Raw genomic sequence first — 18711 nt, forward strand, 5'->3', positions numbered from 1 at the left:
AAGAACTAAATCCCAAAGGGCTTTTGTTGTTCCAGATGAAGATACCATCATGAAGTTTTATTGCAGCTATTTCCCTCACCCAAATGAACTAACCAGTGACTTTAACTGGATGTTCTATTCATATTCTCCAAGTAACAATATTCAGTAACTCTAGAGGCTCAGCTGTTGAAGTCTCTGGTTTTATACAAATAGTGAAGATGTTAAGACCCCAAAGGTCTTTGTCTTGAATCTGTACAAAGAAATGAATGATCGTTTAGCTTTAGATACTGCCCCAGGGTTGTATTCAAGCCACGGGTGGAACCCAAGTGCCAAGCTGGTCTAGGTCTTCTGGTCAACCTCATAGTTTCCTAACACTCCCTTCTCTGGCCTTCAGATGACTCTGTCAGCATGCCCAGTGTGGTAAGTGAACAGGAAGCTTACCTCCTGAGCGCCATTGGAAGGAGGCGGTTCTCCAGCCATGTCTCCAGCATGTCTGCACCTCAGGCTGAGGTGGGCATGTTACCCAGCCAAAGGTAAAGAGCCATGGATGTGGTATACATTTGCATTGGGAGGCAAAGATGGGAATTTGGAAAAGTCGCTCCTGTTACTCTAAAAAGCCTAAAGAGAGACAAACAATCCATGTTTTTAAGCAGGCCATTCAAATGGCTTTTCAACTAGGGTTGCACAGACACCAATTTACAGAGTTTTCTAAGCCAAGCCAGTAGAAGGAATTTCAATTTCTGATCCAAGCATTGTTTTTCCTTAAAATTTTTCTATAAATAGATGATATGGTCTTCTTTCATGGTCACCTTTCAAATGACATTCTTGTATCTCAAATATATCATTAGCTAAGCTAATCATGAATACCTGGCAAGTGTGTAGGGCTAACTTGATATATTTGGTAAAATTTAGACCTTAATGGCATGTCATTAGTATTTAGTTGGAGGTAGTGATGCTTAACAGAAGGCAAGAAGTAAAGGACCCATGGCATTATGTATTACCTTGGGCAGGTCATTTAACAAGAGCCTTTTCTCCTCTGTGAAATGAGAAAATTAGCTGAAGTTGGTCTTTAAGGTAACTTCTTAACCTATAGTTCTGTGATTCCATAACTAAACCCTTTAAAACATTTTCTCTTTGGCATTCTCTGCCCTCTAAGAACACAGATTGAAAACTTTATCTTGGAGGAGTTCCCATTGTGGCGCAGCGGAAACAAATCTGACTAGGACCCATGGGATTGCAGGTTTGATCCCTGGCCTCGCTCAATGGGTTAAGGATCTGGCATTGCCGTGAGCTGTGGTGCAGACGTGGCTCGGATCCCTTGCTGCTGTGGCTTTGGCGTAGGCCGGCAGCTGTACCTCCAATTAGACCCCTAGCCTGGGAACTTCCATATGCCACAGGTGCAGCCCTAAGACAAAAAGCCAAAAAAAAAAAAAAAAAAAAAACCCAAAAACCAAAAATAAAACACCACTTTATCTTGGAGTTCCCACCATGGCACAATGGATTAAAGATCTGGTGTTGCTTCAGCTGTGGCATAGGTTGCACCTCTGGCTCAGATTAGATCCCTGGCCCAGGAAACTTCCATATGCCACAAGTGCAGCTGAAAAAGAAAAAAAAATTAAAACTTTATATATGTAGTGCACCATAAATACATATATAGTAAAATAGAAAATGATCTGACATAAGAGATAAAACATCTGTTTGAGAGTCAATTATATTTTTACTTCAGGAACTGAATTCTTTCAGAGTTCAGCCTTATGTGTTTTTATCTAGTTTGTTCTTTATTCATATTACCTATAGAGTCAATGTGGTGTAATTTATGCATGGAAAATAATAACAATCAGGGCACCTTCTAGTGTTCAGATAAAATTAGTCCACATGCATAAATAATTACCCTGTGCCCAAATCTTTTAGCAAATAGTTCCTGAACTGTACAGATGCAATAAAATTTTTGAAATAAAGCCAAACCTTGATGAATATTTTTTAAAATAAGGGAAAATAATAAAATATTAATAAATTACAAACTTGTGAAGAACGCAATACTTAGGTACTATTGAGTTACTACAAAAATTGACAGCATGTAAGGGTACAATCATTGTAAGAGATTCTTTTACATACCATTTGGTAAATTATTTTTGAAAAAGGAGTCTTAGAAATATCTGAATAAAATCAGAGCCAAACTATAAAATGTTCAAAAAAGGTGTAAAGTCACACAAGTTACAGCTAATACTGATAAACAGTGATTTATTTTTAATTGATATGTGCAAACTTCTATCAAGAATAAACAAAAACTAGCCATCTATTTAAAAGTTTTATTTAAACTTAAGAATTTTAGGAATTCTAAGTAGAGCGTTTTTTGTTGTTGTTGTTGTTGTTATTTACCTAAAATAACTAGGCCATCCATTCCCTTTGTATATATCCATTAAGGGGGTTACCTCATTTCTGTGGGGAGAAAATTTGTTCTATTATGAATCCATCAGCAATCCAGGAAAGGAATATAGTTAAAGCCTTTGGGTTTGAGTAATAGTTTGTAAGGCTAAAGGCCATGACGTCTGTCTGTGTTAGGGAAAGCCTCTTCCTGGGGCTGGACACTATTTTTTATAGTATACAGTTAGGTGAACCACAATTCTTTGGGGGCAGACACTCCAGTTTTCTAAAGGGCTTTCTAATTCCATCCATGTTAACAACTACTTATTGAGTGCCTCCTGGGTACATAGCTAAATTTGAGGCACTGAAGAAAGGAGAGAGAAAGTATGACACAATTTCTGTTCACAGTTCCCCAAATCAGCAGCATCCAAATAAATCAATAAACTATTGAACTATTCTCTCACCAACTTGACAGGTTTCTTCTTTTGGCATTTTACATTTCAGTCACTAGAGGATGGAGTGAGGAGGTAAATGCGAGTTTCATGTGAATTTTCTAGGGTTATCTTCCTTCCATTTGTTTACTTGCATTTTCACTGCAGAATTAGCAGGTGCAGTTGGGTTCATTCTTTGCTTTTCTTTATGGCATCAGTTCCAAGAGTTGGGTTGTGGCAGTTCATGGTAAGTGGTTTCTGTGTGATAATGTCAAAACACACAGGAAGCAGGATCCTGGTCGAGGAAACATCATGTACTTAAGACAGGTGAAAAATCACAACCACCCAGCCAAACGGTGACCAAAGGAATGATAGTTTTGTCTTCTACAGATTCACTCTGCAGTGCATTTCTGAGCTCCTGTGTCTATTCCGAGCTCACTTTTTAAGTCCCAGCTCTTGAGCAATCAATAGATCACTCCTTTGGGAGTCACGTCCCCCTGAAGTCCCTCCTCCCCCATTGCCTGGAGTCCTATGTCTTGACAAACCCAGCACAAGGTGAAATGGTTGACTGTCTCCTTTTCCTTCCTTGTTCTGTTAAATTTATTTATTTATTTTTGGTTCTTGGAAGCAGAAAATTGCATGCCTTTTTTTCTTTTTCTTTTATTTGTTTGCATTTTCTTTCCCTAAATGCTTCATCTCCCTACCCCTCCTGCAGTGAACCTAATGTCCTCGATGACTCCCAGGGCCTGGCCGCCGAGGGCAGCCTCTCTAGGTACAGTGTCAATGCTACCTGTCTATTGGTGTCTGTGCTGGGAAACGAGCTGTTCCCTGTCTCCTCTGTCTCTCTGTCTCCTCTCGCCCCGTCTTGATATCGAGTTCCATTCCTTGCCCTTTGTTGCTCATGAACACACGAGCCTGGAAGTCAAAGGTGTAGCCTCCGTTTTCGGCTTCAGAGCTCAATCGCAAATGGCCTAAAAAGCTTACCTAAAAAAATTCTGGAGTTCTTTTAGGGGCTTATCCTATGGACAGTCTACAAAGAGTATGATATACCAAATGTTAAATTTATCCCATCTAATCATTCCCTTCACACTGATATTCTTTAAGGATTTTTTTTTTCAGAAACTTTTTAATACAACGCCCCATCATCAGGAAGCCCCTTGTTAAATTCAGACAGGTCTTTTAGCTAATACCATGGATGGTAAGAAAACAATTTATATAATTCCCTCTCTTTGATGCATGATGCTACCTGGCAGGCTATTATAGTAGCTTGTTCAAACAACACTTATATAAAGAACATCTGTCCCAGTACAAAGATGACTCCCAAATTTGCTGTGAAATATCTTGGTAAGAGAAGTCTTATGAGGCAAAGAATATAATGGCTTGGCTATTGATTTAAAGCTTCAGAAAGGGGGACTGCACCTTTAACACTCAGATAAACCACGTCAAACATTCCTAATCTTGTGCTGTTGATTCACACCTCTCAACTAATCCTCATTAGGGGTAATGCTTCTTGTTCGTTAGAAGAGTGCCTTTGTTCCATCTCAAGAGAAATATTCCCTTTCAGGTTTGCATTATATAGTGAGTGCACCCGTGTTTATTGCTTTATCACAAAGATGAGGAAATGTTGAGAGGCCATTCCTGTGAAAGGTTGTCCTTTGTTTCCTTTACATCTTGTTCAGATTTCACATTTTCTTCTGCAATTGAAAATGGGAAATTTATTCCATTATCAGGTGTATATTTTTTTTTTTTACTGGCCTCATAATTCATGGCATTCATTTGTGTTTGCGAGCCCCTGCCTCGACAGATCAGTCTCTTGTTGGTGGTAAATGTGGAGGTGCTGCAAGGTGCAGGTCTAATTCCATTACCAAGAGCTTTGGGGAGGAGGAAGAATGAGGCAGACCTCAAGATGGCTTTCTTTTATTGTACACAGTGATAGACGAGCTCTGAACCAAGCCTAGCGCCATAACCACTGGTTTCAAAGCATGCATCTCTTGAATGCTTGATAGTACATATACGACAGGAGAACCTAGTTTGGAAGATCATTTCAGTGTCCCACTGAAAGCTGGAAGTGTTAAATCAGACTTCCATTTGGTTGACTTTGTCCCGGGGCCTTTTCTAATTAGGCCAAAATCTACTCTTGCTGAGTAAAAATACTAGTCTGACATTGGTGAGAGAAGGCAGGAGTTTGAGTTTGACTTTTATAACTTCTCCCAAGGATTTAGCCCTCCCTGGCAGGGTTTAGCGTTCAAATGACTGCTCTGGAGTTATTGAAACCAATCCACTCTGCCCTGGGTCCAGTGTCAATGGGAATGAACTCAGAGTTCTTGCTATGTGAGGATGGTTCAGAGCCAAAGCTATGGGTTGAATCTATAGTTGAATTGGTCAGTCATGTGAGGACTTTGATGGCTATTTTACATCAGCTGTTGTTGATCTGTTGTTCCTCTACCTGGTGTGTTTTAGTTCTGGGTGTTAGTTGCCTGGGATCATTTGTGGTCATTAAGAAACCAGAAGGTAAGGCATTCATTTTGGATTCTAAATAATTCTGTAAATGCTGAGGGGTACCACAAGCTGTAGCACATCCACCTTTGCCATACACTGCAAATCATACCTCCTGAACTCATCATGTCACCAAGTTCTCTTTGGAGGAGAGGAGCTTACTAAGTTCAGTTTATAAAATAGGATATATACTTTTTATATTTGGTTTCCAGGCTTTCTTATTTTTGGCACAAAACCTCTTTCTGCTGCAGACTCTTAAAATCCCAAAGAAGCAGTAAGGTGTTAACTTTAGCACACACCTGAGCACTCGGGATCTAAAACACACCCAAAGGAGTCCTAAGGAAAACCTGACTTCAAGGCTTAAAAAATATCAGGAGGCATGGCTAATGGAAGGTAATAAATCCTGCTCCTTCCCCCAGCCTCACATTTTGATCAACTTCTTGGGGATTTGCTTTTGAAACAGTACTTGTTTTAGGCCAAATAGAAAAGTTAGTCTGAGAGCTGCATGAGGAAGAGACTAGAATCATAGGATCATGAATAGGTAGAAACAAAAATTTTGCAGACCTTTAGAAAATTTCTTCTAGGATTTGTTTTGTAACCTGTGCTAACTGGCTTCTTAAAAAGATTCACGGCAAGAAATATAAGCCTGTTAGAAACACTATGCTGTGAAGAAAAGACTATTTATTTGGAAATCAATAAATTGCAATAATAGTCCATGGAAGAATTCTCTCTTTTAAGAGTGTTGCTGTTAGAAGTATAGAAGCTCATCGCAGATGTTTCCTCCCTGTGTCTATCCCCACATGCACACACCATGGACCAAATTGTCTCTCCAGAAGAATATGGATGTGCAGAAAGATATTCAAGCACTTAAGCCTGAAAGTTTATACTTCAGAACTAAATTTTGTTTAGACATGTTAGAACATTTTGAAAGGCAGGAATTGACAATCAACCCTAGCTTTAAAAAAAAGAGAGAGAGAGAGAGATTACAATGCTATTTGATTCTGTAATTTTAAACACAATGGAAAATAAGAATGTGGCTCAAGTTTGAACAAGATAGATAGTCTGGGTAAAACGAAAAAAATAACCTATCCATTTCATGATTGTCCACTTTTTTGAAGTATGAAAACTGGCAAGTACTCCCAAGGTATAAAAAATAAAAATAAAAGAATCCTTTTATGTAGCTGAGAATAAATAGCTAGGAAAATGTGTGTTGTGATACACAGATAAGTGTACTTTGATTTAGTCAATTCTTACAGGATAACTCAGATCCAGATTATTCCCCTTTCTAATCTAATTCCAGCCTCCAATCTCTAAATTCTGTGGCATTTAAAACACATTTTCTTGGATGTTGTGGAGGCTAAGTAAAATTTAAACAATAGTATCTTACTGGAGAAGAGTGGGATTTCTTCTACTGTTTATGCCCCTGTTCTCTCTATACATGCTTTATGGTTCTTTTAGTGCTGACTTTATGCATTCTCTTTATGCAAGACAATCACTCAGGGAAAATGGCTATGCTGCACGCCTTGTGCTTTCCCTCTAGGTTTCTCTAACCATATTAAAATTGAATCTAAAAGTACAGATAAAAGCAATGAAGATACAAATTCATTTTCTATGTACTAGCCTTGCCCAGTGCTTCTACTTAAAATTTTTATTGATGAAATCTCTTTCTAGATCGAAATACACTTTTTGTATAATTTGAGATGAGTGATATAAATTTTTATTGCTGTACTGAATGGCCCTTTGTTCTCCTATCCTTTAAGAAATACTGTTAGATATATTTTCCATTAGGAGATACATACATATTTATGCACTCCAAATCTTCATGTAGAACTAAGAGAAAAGAAGTAATTTGTGCCAGAATTGTCTTCCGATATTGTCTGAATGTCCCTAGCCTGTAAATTACTTCCTTGCATTTTGAGTAAGGTGTTCTTGGTTTCTGTAGACAGTTGAGTTGCACCAGTTCTGCCAAGATCCCAGTATACTGACCTTCCTAAAATTCAGATCGTTTGCCATAGTAATGTTGTTTTGTGACTCAAAAATACAAAGAATGATTTTAGCTTCCATGTAGAAAGTTTCGTTTGCTTTTATACTTATTGTTTTTGCTTCTTATCTGGCAAAGCAGTGGAAATCAGCCATTTCTCATTCCCCAAATTAAAATTTTTAGGAAATCAGTATTCCCCTAAAATTTTTGGGAGATCGGTATTCCCCAGATTTTTAGGAAATCAGTATTCAGTGAGGGCAAACACCATGGTCTTCTGTTTGGTGTATTGCACACCTGATGGTCACACACTGCAAATCCTACACATGATGGGGAAATATTACCTGACACGGGGAGAAGCTAAATTGAAACCACTTTTTATATGCAACTCCATTTTGACATAAACCCAGAATTACTTCTGCATAAATTACTTCCATTATTTATTTATTTAGTTGTTTATTATTAATGTGTCCTCTACACACAGTTAAGCCAGACTTTGATGTTCCATACATAACCATATTAGCATCACATTTGTAGGGAGAATATAATATCTTAGCTGGGCCGTATTGCCAAGGACATGTTCTATAATTTCATCATTGATATGTACATTCCACTGATGAAATATTATTCACTTACATAGAACAGCTAATTACTAAAGCTATAGACTTGATCCATTTCTTATAAGCCTCTCTATCCATAGAGAAAATTTTAATGCTTATGATCCTCCCTTGGAATAATCATCGTGAAATTACCATTATGTTTTGACATTTAACACTCCCTGAGTGACGTGTATTTCTTTTTTTTTACACCATTTTTTTCTCACAATATGATTACTGGATAAAAATGAGACAAACGGACTGCCTCTATTTCATTTTCTCTGCTAATTATTTTTAAGATATTTTATTACCTACTTCCTTCTAGTATTCTAGAAGCAATAAACTCATTACAAATATAAAACAAGGAAGCATCACTTTTCATGTTCAAACCATTTCACATCAACTAACTTCTTTTCTCTACCTTAATGGGAGGTAGGTGGTAAGTATTAACCTCCCTTTATGGCCAAGGGAACTGAGGTAACATTTAGATGTCAATGAAGAATCCATTCCAGCGAAAGCTTTGCTTGGTATTTAGGAGAAACTTGTTTATACTTTTGTGCATATGGTAATTGAATACTACTTCCTAAAACACATGTTAAAATGTATAATTAAGAAGGAGATGTTCTTTCAAACATGCCAGCAACTTGATCTGGATTGTTTATCAGAATTTATTGTGCTGTTACTTTGGGGTAATTTTCCATCTTCATAGAAAGGTCATATACGGTATAAGGTCATATATGTATAAAAATAATGTACACTGATTTTTTGGAACTTGATATTCAGGAGAACCAAGACTGCTTAGAAACATCTGTCTTTGAGATTCTTTATGGAATTTTGTATTGCGTATCCCAAATGGTCTAATCATTATATAATTACATCCTTACTTCAGAAAAACTATGATAAACTCCATTTGGGATTCCATTTGGGAATCATTGATTTTCTTCTAATGGAAAGATGATTAAGACTTAAAAAATCACAGATGTGACTATGTAGACCATGTGATGGCTAACTAGTTGTTAATACAACAGGGAACCATCTGATTGTCCATCTTGCCACAATTTCTTTCCCTACAATTGCAGGGAGACTGTATTTAGATAAACTTTTTTTTTTTTTTTTTGATTACATTGAATGAATACAGTCTTTCTGTTTTCATGGACAGTTGCTGACTCTGCATTCCTCTGTGGAATATTTTACTGTAAAAACCATTTGTAGATGACTCTCCTTTTGCAAAGGCAAAGCAGAAATTAATTACCCATTAACCAAATAATCACATTGGCATCATCCACAGGATTACAGTGTTCTCTGGGGCACAATACATTTCTTTTTTTTCACCTCCACTCCATTATAAATCCCCATTACACATGCATGCAGAATGAAAAAGGGTCATGGGCCCATGACAGTGTTTTCAGCTTCACCTAACACTAAAATAGGGACCACTGCTGGTAGTCATTTTTGCATATAAAAGACACACATACACAGTAAATTTGGGGGGAGCAGGTTGTTACTTTTATAAATCATGTACTATGTCTGGGTGCAGCTATTCAATATTAATTAATTAAGCATCTAAGTTGTAATGATAGCTTCATTACTTTGCCAGCCTTTTAAATCTGAAACTGTTTTTACACGACATTTAATCATCTATCCGTGTGACTATTCATTTACTCAGTCACAGAGACTTCAGGCTGCAAACATGTGTTGAATGTGACCCTTCACCCAAATGGATTCTGTGTCTGATGTGTTTGATATTCGTCCATCTTATTTTCATTTAAATTGAAATTTAAAAAAAGGTGTTCCCATCCATGTGATAAGAGTTGTTCGTGTTTGTTTGTCACCACCTTTTTCCTTACCCTTGAAAAAAAAATTGAGATTAGAATATGATATCTTAAGCCAATTGGTGGCTTCCAAACCAGGGGTGTGTTTGAATCGATGTTTTGCTGAATGGTAGATCCGGCATCAGTGATTGAAAAGAGAATCTCAATTTTGGCAGCTTGGGGCTACAAGGCCCTGTCCTTCCTCCGAAACCTTTGAAAACTCCCATCCCAGGGATTCTTTCCCAACCTTCCTTCAAAGATAACGGTATCTTTGAAGTGACTGTTTCCTATCAGTGATTTTGGCTAACACCCACCAGAGGACCATCTTCTGCCCTCTCTCCAGAGGACGCTAACACTGTTGGTGCTTGACAGGGTGGCAAGTGTGCAGAGTGAACCTGGCCAACAGAACCTCCTCCTTCAACAGCCACTGGGGAGGAAGAGGGGCCTGAGGCAGGTAAGCAGACCCTGAAAGGCCAGGAGAGTCATCCTAAGAAATGGAAGCTCTATTCAATTTTTAATGCCCAGGTATATGAAGACCATATTTTGCCTTCTCCCCACCTGAAATAAGCAGTACAGAGCAACGTTAAAACATGCTGAGAGTTTGGAGCTTCTATTTTAGCTCTGAACCTTCTTCTTAGCAAAGCTGATTACTTGGCAACCTAAGGGTGCCTATACTTTTATTTGCTCCCTATCCAGAAATCTTGGCCAGCCAAACTACTGGCCATAGAAGATTCATTATAAAGTTGATTTAAGGCCTGTTTCTGTGCAGAGGCAGAGACATAGTCATTCAAGATAAACAATTCCATTTAAAACTGAAATTGAAGTAAAGATCATCTTTGCAGCTTTCTTTACATGGGGTTCCTCTATATTACTATCTAAATAAAAACCTAAGTGAGGCTTTGTGTGGTTACTTTGATAGGAACATCCCAGCACTGATTTGGAGACCAGACATTTCCCTAGCATCTGAGGTGTTTGTTTGTTTGTTTTTATCAACCTCCCCTTGAGAGGTAGCGTATGTTCACCTATAGCTTTCAGATGAGCACAGGCTCATTAACAATTAATTGGTAAGCAATAATTGTTAGTTTTGGGGTTCCCATTGTGGCCCAGGGGTTAACAAACCCAACTAGTATCCATGAGGATACGGGTTCGATCCCTGGCCTCGCTTAGTGGGTTAAAAATCTGGCATTGCCATGAGCTGTGGTTAGGTGGCAGACGTGGCTCAGATCCCACCTTCCCGTGGTGTAGGCCAGTGGCTACAGCTCCAATTAAGACCCCCTAGCCAGGGAACTTCCATATGCTGCAGGTGTGGCCCTAAAAAAAAAAAAAAAAAAAAAAAGAAAAAATTGTTGGAGTTCCCGTCGTGGCTCAGTGGTTAACGAATCCAACTAGGAACCATAAGGTTGTGGGTTCCATCCCTGGCCTTGCTCAGTGGGTTAAGGATCTAGCGTTGCTGTGGCTCTGGCGTAGGCTGGTGGCTATAGCTCCTATTCAACCCCTAGCCTGGGAACCTCCATATGCTGCAAGAGCAGCCCAAGAAATGGCAAAAAGACAAAAAAAAATTTTTTTAATTAAAAAATAAAAATTGTAAGTTTTGTATTCTTAAATTCACTGAAATTCTCACTGTGACTATTTTAAATTATGTCAATATTCTTAGGATATATAAAGGGGTAATAATCAGAAGATAGAATTGGTTCAAGGGGATACCAGAATCAAGTGTGTATTTGTATTTAAATATGCAGAAAGACATTTATTTTATTTAGTATGAATGTAGGGAACAACCATTAGATCCACAGAAACCCACCAAGAAAGGAGCAAACCATAGTCAGAATCCTCGGAGCCTCAGTCTCTCCTTACAGGCCATTAGACCCGCTTGCTAGCTTTCTTCTGCCTATTCTCTTTCAGCTAAGACGTCCTCTACTGTCTCGTCAGAAGACTCAGACGGAATCCAGGAACCGCCATGGGGCTCGGCTGTCAACCACTCGCAGGAGCATTCAACCTAAAACAAAGCCATCTGGTGAGGCCTCCTGTGTCTAGTCTAACTACACCACTGACACACTGACACACCACCCACTTGGGAAGGCCTGCAGAGACTAAGCTCATGTAGATAAGCACATCTGTGGGAGCCACTAGGAAAAGGGAAGAAGTTTCCCAGAAAACTCGAATGCCTTTTTTTTCTTCATCTTCCCCTCCTATCCCTACCCTCATGAACTAGGGAAAGGGAACAATCCAAGGTAAACCTCAAATGTTTCAAAAGTTTGCCTATAGAAGGTTGTGTTTTATTTACCCAAACCAGGGACTGGGTTTGTTGTATGTCTTACTGAAGACAAAGGAATAAGGAATAATAGGGACTTTTATGGTTGTTTGTTTTTTTTTTTATTCTTTGGGGACTTTTTTTTTTTAATTGTAGTTGATTTGCAATATTGTGTTAACTTCTGTGCAGCAAAGTGATATATATATAAATACACACACACACATACGTTTTCTAAAAATATTCTTTTCCATTATGGCTTATCATAGTACTTTGACTATTGTTCCCTGTGCTATACAATAGGACCTTATTGTTTATCCCCTTTGTGTATAATACATCAGCTAACCCCAATCTCCCACTCCATCCCTCGCCCAACCTTGGCAACCAACCACAGGTCTATTTTCCTTGTCCATGAGTCTGTTTCTGTTTTGTAGGTAGGTTCATTTGTGTCATATTTTAGATTCCGCATAAAAATGATTATCATATGGTATTTGTCTTTCTCTTTCTGACTTCACTTAGTATGAGAATCTCTAGTTCCATTCATGTTGCTGCAAATGGCATTATTTCATTTTATGGCCAAGAATACTCCTGAGTGTGTGTGGGTCACATCTTAATCCATTCATCTTTCAGTGGACATTTAGGTTGTTTCTGTGTCTCTTGTGAATTGTCTGTTGTGAACATAGCCGTGCATGTATCTTTTTACATCATAGCCTTGTCCAGATATATGCCTAGGATTGCTGGATCATATGGTGGTTCTATATTTAGTTTTCTGAGGAACCTCCACACTGTTTTCCATAGTGGCTGTAACAACTTAACATTCCCCTCAACAGTGTAGGAGGGTTCTAATAGGGACTTTTAAATTCTGTTGGCAGTTGTTATGAATGATAACCAAGCTCACTCCATTCTCTATGCCAATCTTGTTTTTATGTAAAAACTATTTATGTGAAAAGGCAACTTATGTAAAAATGATTTTTCTACCCAAGTCCTGCTCTTTGTAAGGTGAAATCAAAACATGTACGTAATAGTCACACTTGCTCTCAATTATCAATAAACCATCAGTGTCTTTATTATAAAAAGCCTAGAGACATGGGTTAAAGCTAATTATTAAGCACTGCCAATATGCTTTCCTCCTGTCCCTGTTTACTGCTTTACGTCTGACCTACAGTGGATCAGAAACGATCTGTAACCTTCATTGAGGCTCAGCCGGAGTCAGCAGGTGCCCCAGCAGACACACTTTCTGCCACAGGCCAGCCACAGGGCTGCAGCCCGGCCCCATCCAGGAAACCAGAAGGGATGGACAAACCAGTCCTCACATCTTCCCCTGCCATTGTTGTTGCTGATCTCCACAGCCTTTCTCCCAAGCAGGTGAGGGCACTAGAGAAACAGGTAAGGCTTGTTCCCTGCATTCTTATGTTTGGGAACCCACTAAGATATCGAAATGTATTTGATATAATTTAAGTCTGGATCTGTAATGTTTTGTTATAGCAAGACAGACACTGGTCCTGTCATGAGAAAGGTCTATATATAGTATATGGCCAAGGATATATCTCCTTAAGAGGAAGAATTGAAGTCTTCATAGTCTGTGTTATGAAAACCCTAGGAGGAAATGATATTTCACAGTTAAAATTATCATTGAGGGAGTTCCCATTGTGGTGCAGCGGAAACGAATCTGACTAGGAACCATGAGGTTGCGGGTTCAATCTCTGGCCTCGCTCAGTGGGTTGGGGATCTGGCATTGCCGTGGGCTGTCACAGACACGGCTCATGGCTGTGGCTGCGGCATAGGCTGGCAGCTGTAGCTCTGATTAGACCCCTAGCCTGGGAACCTCCATATGCCGCAAGTACAGCCCTAAAAAGACAAAAGACAACAACAACAAAAACTTACCATTGAAAACCAGTATAGAATACATAGTGGAAAGACAGTTCAATTAAAACAAATTAAGTTACCAATTTAGAGGAAGCTCTTAAATATATATCCTTCTGAATCCTGTGAGAGAAATTTTTGATTTGCTCTTTTTCATCACTTTTTTGCTATTTTTCTCACTTTGATTTCTTTTTTTCTACTTTTGATTTTTGTAAATAAATTTCCATGGGTCCCATGTTCTTCTCATGTGTTACTGAAAGAAAGCTATGGGGCAGTATACTATATACACTTGTAAAGTCTTTAATGGTTAAGAATTGGGACACCATTATCTTATTTTATCCTCGCAGTCTACAAGATAAGCCAGGTAAGAAAATTATGCTCCTGCAACAGCTTAGAAAACAGGCTTAGAAAGTTGGAAGGTCCTATATGAGCTCTTACATATAAGAAAAGCTAAAGCTGGGTCCAGCTTTATGATTCTTTATCCAGCTAGACAACTTTTATTTTTGTTTGTTTTTTTGTTGTTGTTTTTTGTCTCTTGTCTTTTTAGGGCTGCACCTGCAGCATATGGAGGTTCCCAGGCTAGGGGTCCAATCAGAGCTAGAGCTGCCAGCCTACACCACAGCCACAGTAACACCAGATCCAAGCTGTGTCTGTGACCTACACCACAGCTCATGGCAACGCTGGATCCTAAACCCACTGAGCAAGGCCAGGGATCGAACCTGCAACCTCATGGTTCCTGGTTGGGTTGACCACTGAGTCACGACAGGAATTCTGACAACATTTTTTGATACCCTCCCTGGTACACATCCTACCTTTCCATGATGTAAAGATCCTTTCGGTTATAGGGTGAGAGCCTCCCAGCTGAAGAAGGGGAAAAGAAAGAGGACACGGAAGTACCAGGTGCTACAGCGCACAGCCCCCTCTCTGCTCAGCTCTCGGACCCTGATGACTTCACAGGCCTTGAGACATCCATCCTCCTACAGCATGGAGACACTGTCCTTCACATCAGTGAGGAAAATGGCATGGAGAACCCCCTGCTTTCTGGCCCATTCCCTTTCACTCCCACTGAGCTGGGGGAGACTGATGTCGACCTAGATGAATCTCATGTTTAATTCTGTACCTTTTAAGAGCTGTAGGTGTAGAAAAGAGGTAGAAGGGATCACTTTGCTAAAAGTTGAAAACTTTTGCTTTGAAAAGATGAAAACACAGCACTTTACACCCAATGGGTAGCACAAATCCCAGTAGATTTTGCTGCCAATGTGCATATTGTATCATAAACATCTTCTCAAAATCAATGGCTGAGGTGGTTTGGTTATGTGAAGACCATAAAAACCAGGGAGGAATAAAGGGAAAGAGCCATTTCACTGCACATTGTTTATGATTCAAGAAGCCTTGAGCAGTTAAAAATGTATACTACTACAGAGCTGCTAACCTAGGAATATTAACAAATAATGTGTTCTAAAAAGAGAATGCAATTTTTGGAGGTTACATTATACATCTCATGCAAATATTTATTTTTATAATTTTAGAAACATTAAATCAGGTGGCTCTACAAGTAGCAGTTTACATAAAAATAATCAATAAGGAAAATATTAGTTTGAGGAAACTAAATAGCAGATAAACCTGCAGCCATTTTTTTTTTTGATCAATACAGCAATTTAGAAGGAAAAAATGCTATTTTTAGAGCTGTGGACTTTTCAGTATTTATTTTTTAACTGTCATTGTCATTGCATTTTATAAATCAAAATGCTAATGCCATAAGATCATTCTATTTCATAATCAACACATTAGAGCATATTCTAGAAATAATCAAACACAATTCTGAATTAAGGACCTAAATAGCCTATACTATGATGAAAATTAAATGTGAATATTATAACTAGAAAGAGATGATATTCCTACTTCTAGCCCTGACGACACCAATGCCAAGATTGGGAAACATTGGGAAATGTGATTTATTTTCCTTTATAATGTTCTGTGCCTGCCCTTGAGGCCATATTTTCAGATATTAAGGTTAGTATGATTAGAACTAGTTCAATAAAATAACTTTTTCTCAATGTTAACAATATTCATATGATCCTTTGGAGATTACGTGTATGAGGAAAAAATATAAAACGAGAAATTTATTTATAGATATAGTTTGTGTATTTTACTTTAACTTGAAGTTCAGTTACTTCAAGAAAAGTATAAAACTTAGAAAGGCTTCTGAGGCCATATCGAGTATGTTATCCTATAGTAGGGCTTGGCATCGCATAGTTCAAGATTACATTTCAAATTTTTAACAGTTTATGTTAGAAAACTGGTACATAACTTTGAAGTATATTAAAAACCTATATACATACCTAAATTGGTATGGTGGTGTGTGTGAGTGTGTGTGGGGGTGTGTGTGTGTATGTTTTCTAGTCCTGATGCTAAGGTTAGACTTTGATTACATAGCAATGAACTTAAAACCCATTCATTCTGTATACTTAAACTATGAAATGTATATGTATATATATAAAAGAGACCTATTAAATCCACTCATCACAAAGGAAAATTATTTTTCTGTTAGAATTGCTTATTAAGTAGGCATTGTTTTTATTGTGATTTATATTTTCCAATATAGTTTGGGGTTTTGGTCTCACTAATAGAATGAAAGATATCTGTGAGTTAAAGGACAAAACTAAAAAATTTAAAACTTCAGAAAATAGAGGTGGTAAATGGCCTCTTCTATGTTTTACAATATTTTCAGGACACTTACACTTATTGCTGAATTCTCAAGTGCAGAAATATACATATATAACTGGTTTTATGACTCTTTCTAAGCTGATATATTTCGCCTGTTAAAAATTATGCTGCTCAATTAGTGTTAGAGGCCTTATGTTTGGTAATTACAAGTGTCTGGGCTATATGAGTCTCTATATATGTGTGTGTTTTGTTCCAGTTTCTTGATTCTTGATTTAAATTCTCTATGTATAATCATATCAAATATTTAAAAAGTAAAAGGGTCAAAGATGATTATTAACTATCTCACCAGAATCCTATATACCTTTATATATATTTAAAAAGTATTGAGCTGTTTTGAATATGACTATGCTGGCCTGTCTGCCTTTTAGCCTGATTCCTTCACTCTAGTGTTATGAAAGTCTGATGGAAACTTTTTCAATAAGCTAAGTAATGTTGTACCTTGCAAAAAAAGCCTCCACTCTGACAAACAGGGCCTTATAGAGTGGGGATGTTTTCATACTGGGAGTACGGAGATTTTGCAGATGTGTGCATCTGTTCCATTTAAGGTGCCCTTAAATGTGTTGAATGTAATGTGTTAAATGTTTATGTGTAATCTATAAAATATTTATGTATGTGCATAAGACTGTCACAAGATGTATTCTCAGGAATACTGTTACCTGGAGTTTGAAGGAATAATTATTTTTAAAAAAAGTTGGGGAAGATTAGACAAAGTTCAAGATAAATAACGATTTTTTTGTAATTCAAAAAAAATCATTGAGCATATGACTAAAAGTTAATTATTACATGTGACAAATACAGTATTGGTAATAGCAGATCATTTCCTAAGCTATGATACTTAATAATATTTATCTTATTCAGAGGAAAATTAAAACAGACACCTACTTCCCATATAAAAAATTGGACTCAACCAAGAAGTTGCTTCTTCTGAAATTAAATTTTGAGAGACCTTAGAATAAGCATTTATCATCCATGATAGTGGGTGTAGATTTACTCAGATTCAATTAAAACAGTTCAAATTCTGGATACAGCATTTTATACAGCAAAACATTTACTGTCATTTTTTTTCAATATTTGCTGCTTTCTATAATTCTATTAGATAAGCTTTTTTTTTTTTTTTTTTTTTTTCCTAAAAAGGAGCTATTGAATACATTGAGACAAGGCACTGGGAACTATAGTGTCAAAACCATAAATGGGCATGGCAGTACTGGGTGGGGGGAATCTGTGGAGTCTGGGGGTCTGGTTAGGGTCTGTTGCACACAGGCTGGGAGTAGCTGGTTTGCCATTTCAAGCAAGAAAGAGTATCTTAGGCCGGATGATATTTCCTTCCTTCTTTAGTACCCGTCCCTTTAGTTGGTAAAAACATTCTCCACTCTGCTGCCCAGCTCTGAGGGTATCTGAGATGGGAATAGACTGTACATAGGGACCTATAGGGAAGAAAGGGGCATAAATGACAGTCCAAAATTGACATTAAATACCCTTTCTTAAGTTATACAGGAGACTTTAATAGTCTCCAGAATTTGCTGCTATCACATCATGCTGTTGCCCTGTGACTTCACACTTCTAATTCCATGGCCTTGTCTTGGGAGTGAATAGAAAGTGTCGCTTCCTCATTTACTTTGTGGGTCCTAACTGCAGTATTTCAGAAACAAAGTTTGGACACTCAGGAGAATAAAAACATGTTTAGGGCATAATGTATTTGGAAAAGGTTAAGAAAAATTTACTTATTGTAGGATCATTTAGGATCACAGATCCATGTACCTCCATATTTTCCAATACTCACTGTGACCACAGGATGAAAAATCCTTTCTTAGCCATTTTATAGGTAAAAACAAAAAACTGACTACACAGCCAACTTCCCTCAGATGACTATGAAGTTTGTTATGATTACTGAATGACCAAAGAGCATGGAAAAAATGCATATGAATAAATACTAAAATGTTTATGAAAGATATTTATGAAAGACTTCTGTGTTTGAATATGCACATATAATAAAATAAATCTAAAAGGATTTGAGATGCTTAATTTGGTTTCATTTCTCATTTTTCAATATAGGGAATAGGTTAACTCATTCAGGAAAATGTTCATTTTAGATCCCTGGAGTGTGCTTTTGTTTTGGGCCACTGGAGCATCCTCGATGTATCTCCTCAACCCCTCATAGTCTGGCCCAAGGTCACCCTTCAGTTAGAAACTTCCAGTTCCTAACTCCAGCCCCAACTAA

At 37.8% G+C, this 18711-nt stretch overlaps 1 protein-coding gene across 1 annotated transcript in view; it reads left to right on the plus strand.

Moving 5' to 3' along the window:
- Nucleotides 1-18515, plus strand: part of UNC80 (unc-80 homolog, NALCN channel complex subunit) — a 260152-nt gene extending 241637 nt beyond the window's left edge. The window contains exons 61-66 of the mRNA XM_084998950.1: nt 374-512; nt 3490-3546; nt 10028-10109; nt 11558-11669; nt 13069-13268; nt 14612-18515. Of these exons, the coding sequence (XP_084855076.1) occupies nt 374-512; nt 3490-3546; nt 10028-10109; nt 11558-11669; nt 13069-13268; nt 14612-14878 (857 nt within the window). The 3' untranslated portion in view covers nt 14879-18515. The remainder of the gene's footprint in view (nt 1-373; nt 513-3489; nt 3547-10027; nt 10110-11557; nt 11670-13068; nt 13269-14611) is intronic.
- The last annotated feature ends 196 nt before the right edge of the window (nt 18516-18711 follow it).

This window comes from Sus scrofa, chromosome 15, assembly GCF_054392235.1.
Source record: "Sus scrofa isolate SSC_HxYL_T2T_F1_AM1 chromosome 15, Sscrofa_HxYL_maternal_Yorkshire_Landrace_v2.0, whole genome shotgun sequence".
NCBI classification, from domain to species: domain Eukaryota; kingdom Metazoa; phylum Chordata; class Mammalia; order Artiodactyla; family Suidae; genus Sus; species Sus scrofa.